The sequence below is a fragment of the Stegastes partitus genome, unplaced genomic scaffold (assembly GCF_000690725.1).
Source record: "Stegastes partitus isolate 25-593 unplaced genomic scaffold, Stegastes_partitus-1.0.2 Scaffold97, whole genome shotgun sequence".
NCBI classification, from domain to species: Eukaryota; Metazoa; Chordata; class Actinopteri; family Pomacentridae; genus Stegastes; species Stegastes partitus.
Window position 1 is genome coordinate 325,692 of NW_007577828.1, and position 4,532 is coordinate 330,223.

Genomic DNA, 4,532 nt, shown 5'->3' on the forward strand with positions numbered 1-4,532 from the left:
AATCATTTTTACACATTAAGCCTCAACCTCATTCATACTCTGGCAACCTTTCAAAATAAAACAGTGAGCATCTTTCCACTTGTTTGAGTTTGACAACTGGACATTTTACACAATTAGGCAACTTTAACCCTTTATAGGCCACTCATTGAAATACTTGGAAATTTAAAATTTCAACCGTGGAGTGTTATTGGTGGATATAAGAGAACATTTTTGACTTTTCAAAAAAGTTTGAGATTTAGGTTGTAAATCAAAGTCAAAGCAGTTACCATATGCAATTTCTTGCCCACCTAGGGTGGCAAAAATAAATCAAAAAAATATGAGGATAAATTATTGTAAAAAAATAAAGATGAAGGAACATTTATTTCCAAATCATCAGTCAGACTGTCAAAACATCACTCTGGCTCACTCGTGATTGGTCAGAGGCCACAGTCACTATGTTGTGATGTAGCCTGACCCTCATTGATTGGTTGGATGAAGTCATGTGATTCTGCCCCCTGCCATTTTTAAAGCCTGCAAAAGTTACCATAAATGGTTCCAATACCAACATACGACATACCACTGTGTTACAGCATTTTATGACGTGTAGTCTAGGTTCTAGTATGAAAGTTAATGGTTCACTATATCTCAAGTTTCTGTGCCTAGTTCTTTTTCATTTTAAATAATTTAGGTTACAATGTGCACAAAACTAATACTCACTCACATGCAGATGATTAGGTGTTGTGTAGCTAAGGATCCTCTCTCTCGGATACACTTTTTTGAACACAGTTCACCTCAGCCCATTCAAGTCAAACGACTCCTGATGCAGATGATGTAATAATGCGATGAGGAAGCCCAAAGACATTGTGAGCATTGTCACAGCTCATGCTGGAAATGTTGTGAAGAAAGTGAGACAGACTCTTTTGAAGCTAGGAGAAGCCTCGTTGTGGCCATCTTGTTACTGGTTCTTGATTATGGTGATTTGTTAATGCATCTACACAGCAGGGCTGCAAGGTGGAGCAGTGGTTAGCATCATTGCCTCGCAGCAAGAAGCCGGTTCGCGTCCCGATGAGAACACCCGGGATCTTTCTCCCCGTGCAGCGTGGGTTCTCTCCGAGTTCTCCGGCTTCCTCCCACACAGTCCAAAAACATGTTGAGGTTAATTGGTGATTCTAAATTATGTGTAGGTGTGAATGTGAGTGTGCTTGGTTGTCTGTCTCTAAGTGTAGCCCTGTGATAGACTGGTGACCTGTCCAGGGTGTCCTCTGCCTTCACCCTAAGTCAGCTGGGATAGACTCCAGCCTAACCGCGACCCTAGTGAGGGTTCAGCGGTGTATAGATAATGGATGGATGGATGGATGGATGGATGGATGGGTGGATCTACACAGCATCCTTGCATGTTGGGCTTTGTTTGTGTGCTGTTCCCACATTAAAATCACTTACACACCATTACGAGCAAATTCCATTTGCACTGCTGGAAATTTCTTTTTAGTGAGGTCTTCTTGCAATCGTTATTTCCGATCAATAGACAAATAGCATATTTGCTGTCTGACAGATATAAATGCTTTATGTATTCTGCTCCATGTACCTCTACTATCAGAAATCAGAATGACTGTAAACTGTAAATGATTTAATAAAAATGTCAGTTCTTAGCTTACTTTGACTTTCATTTTAGTATTAATATGTGTTTGTAGTATTTTTATCCGTCTGATTTTGTATACAGACATATATTTTTAATGCCAGCGATTTACCTGGTTAAACAAAGGTTGAACAAATAGATAGCACTTGCTGCAACATCTGCATCAGTCAGCACTGGTGGTGGGAAATCAACTGCTCCATCAACACATGTCCACATTCGTTCATTTTCTACAACAACAACTTGGTGTAAAAACTGAGCCTTATGTCACGTCTTAGATTAGATTTGATTCATTGCTCGTCTTCAGGCCACACACACACACACACACACACACACATACACACACACACACACACAAACGTGCAGATGCCTTTTACCTTGAGATTGTGTCTATATGCAGCATCCAGTACTGCCGGGACTAAATCCTCAGCGGGTTCTCCGTTGTCATCAGCCAGACCAGGAGGGTACCAGGACAGGACCAGGACCCCTAGAGACACACACGTTTAGAGCCTGAACATACATCCTGGAAGAAAGACGCTGCACAAAACCTCAGGGAGCATCAGCTGAGGAGAAATAACGTCCACAAATGTACACGATCCCCTAAATATGTTATCCTATACATGTTTTAATCAGTGCATGGATTTCATTGCAAGAAATGCGAGCAGTGTTTTGTGGATGTTGTAGAAACCTTTGCTTTCATTAATCTACAGGGAGGCGTTCACACTGCTCTTGTAGTACATTAGAGCAATTAGTTGTTCTACAGGAGTCTGTCAGTCGGATGTGAAACTCTTCTGATGTGGGAGAAAGACTCCACAAGGGGCAGAGAGTAATTCTGTAGTCTTCTTGCATCTCTTTGTTCTTGTTTTTCCAACTCTTTGTAGTAATTTTGATTCTCTCTCTGGTCATTTTGTACTTATTTTGTTTCCCTTCGCAGTCATTTTTCTCTCTTTGTGATTTATTTTACACTTCTTCTGTGCTATTTTTTTGTCTCGTTGTGTTTCCTTGCACTTCAACGATCCATCCATGGCTGTGTGAAGAAGAGTTTTTTTTCTCCAAATGCCTCCCTGCACCATCCTGCATCTGATTGATGAATATGCACTTGTCATCTTAAGACTATTTATTATGCCTTGTTTTAGTGGCAATCTCTCTGCACATTTTGAGCGTGCGACAGCTCATAAATTCTAATCGAGAACTGCTTGTTCATACTCTGATGTTGACTGAAGAATAGCTTCATATCAGCCACCGCGGTGCCTGGCACCAGAGAGGAACTGGCACATCAGATATGCACTCAGAACTAATTCATTAAATTCATGTCTGCTTGCCGTGGAGCTGTGGGGACTATTACATTACAACACCCATCTATGTCCGTGCGTATTAAGAATACGGCCACTGCTATTCAGTTTTATTTATAGGAGACTGGGAAGTGGCGAGAAATCAGTCATCAAGTCAAGTGGAAGTATTTACAGTGTGTCTGGCTGTGGTGTCTAATTAAATGGATTGTTTTAACTAGGTTTCCCCCCCGTGATCCATCTGTTAAGGCGATGAGGTTTCACAGAGATGGATGGGCTGCTCATCATTCCGGATGGTGTACAATAACCTACCAAGCCGCAGGACAGAAGCATCAGGGCCTATCATGTGTAGGCTGGCGCTGTGGGATGTTACTTGACACCAGACTACAGGCTGTGGCTGTCTTTAAAGGAAGCCATAAAGGTTGTTTTTAAAAAAAGGAATACAACACACCTCATTAATAATTCACAAGACTGTCCTTAAATTCATCTTCAGTATCAGGTAGAATACTGTCCATCTAACTACAGTACATGACTCAGCCTGGATGACTTTTTACGCACATTTTTCAGGTTTTGACTACCAGGAAAGTTGTCTACTACTTCCTATGTGTGCTCTTTAGAAAAAAACGCGCAGCAGCAGCAGATATTTGGGGATGTGTGTGTGAGCGTGTGGGGAGCTGTCCACTGGATGTGTGGTGCTGAAAATGTTTACTGCCCCTCAAGCCAGAAAGCAGCTTTGTGCTTATAGAAGCCAGATTTCTGTGCAGCTGCTGAAAAACCAACACTCAGCTTTTTTTTTTTTTTTGTCTCTCTCCAAGAAATTCAGGGTGCCCCCTGCATCTCTGAACTGTACCTGCTGCGGATGCTCCGATCTGCTCCATGTGGGACTCCAACACGTCTGGATCTCTGGAGCTGTACGGATTGAGTTCGGGGTAGAAGCTGGAGCCGACGTCCTCGGGCGGCATGTGTCTCCCTCTCGGGTAGCTGGATGCGATTTTGGGGTCCCAGTGCGGAACCAGGATGTGGTCCCAGTGGATGTATTTGCCGTCCATGTGTGGGCTGCCGTACCAAGTGTAGTAAAAAATATGCACATCGTAGAATATAATCCCCTCGGGGCCGGAGTTGGAGAGAACTGCTTTGGTGTTGGTGCCGGGCGGGCGGGCTTGACCCGGGGAAGCGGTGGCATCGCGGGGCACGGAGCGCCGGTCCACCTTCCCCGCGATCATCGGCAGCAGGTCCAAACCCGGAGCCAGATCGGAGAAGCCGTCGCTGGGCTTGAGCGTCCTCAATCCCATCATGGTCCCAAAGATAAACAGCGTGAAAAGAAAGAGAGCAACGCAAGCCTTCCTCCGGAGCCGTGCCATGGTTTGGGGGGTTTTTGGTTGCGGAGCAAGAGCGCAAATGTCCTGTTCAGCTCACAAAGCCCTACGAGCAACTCTCCAAAGTGTCCCGCATGGCATCTAAATGAGACAGGGGAAGGGACGAGCCTACATGGTTGCAGCCCGGCAGCAGCAGCAGCAGCAGCAGACTACTTGACGCAGCTGGCTGAAGGCTTTTTTAACTTTCTTCTTCTGCAGCCTCGCGTTTCGCATTCTGCCGAGATGTTCTCTCCCCATGCAGCGGGGATAATCTAG

General features: G+C 44.4%; 1 protein-coding gene across 1 annotated transcript in view; it reads right to left on the reverse strand.

The window, feature by feature from the left end:
• Positions 1–4,262, reverse strand: part of LOC103354114 (glycoprotein endo-alpha-1,2-mannosidase-like protein) — a 17,028-nt gene extending 12,766 nt beyond the window's left edge. The window contains exons 1-2 of the mRNA XM_008277386.1: positions 3,752–4,262; positions 1,990–2,099 (exon numbers count right to left, since the gene is read on the reverse strand). Coding sequence (XP_008275608.1) covers positions 1,990–2,099; positions 3,752–4,262 — 621 coding nt within the window. The remainder of the gene's footprint in view (positions 1–1,989; positions 2,100–3,751) is intronic.
• Between the last annotated feature and the right edge of the window lie 270 nt (positions 4,263–4,532).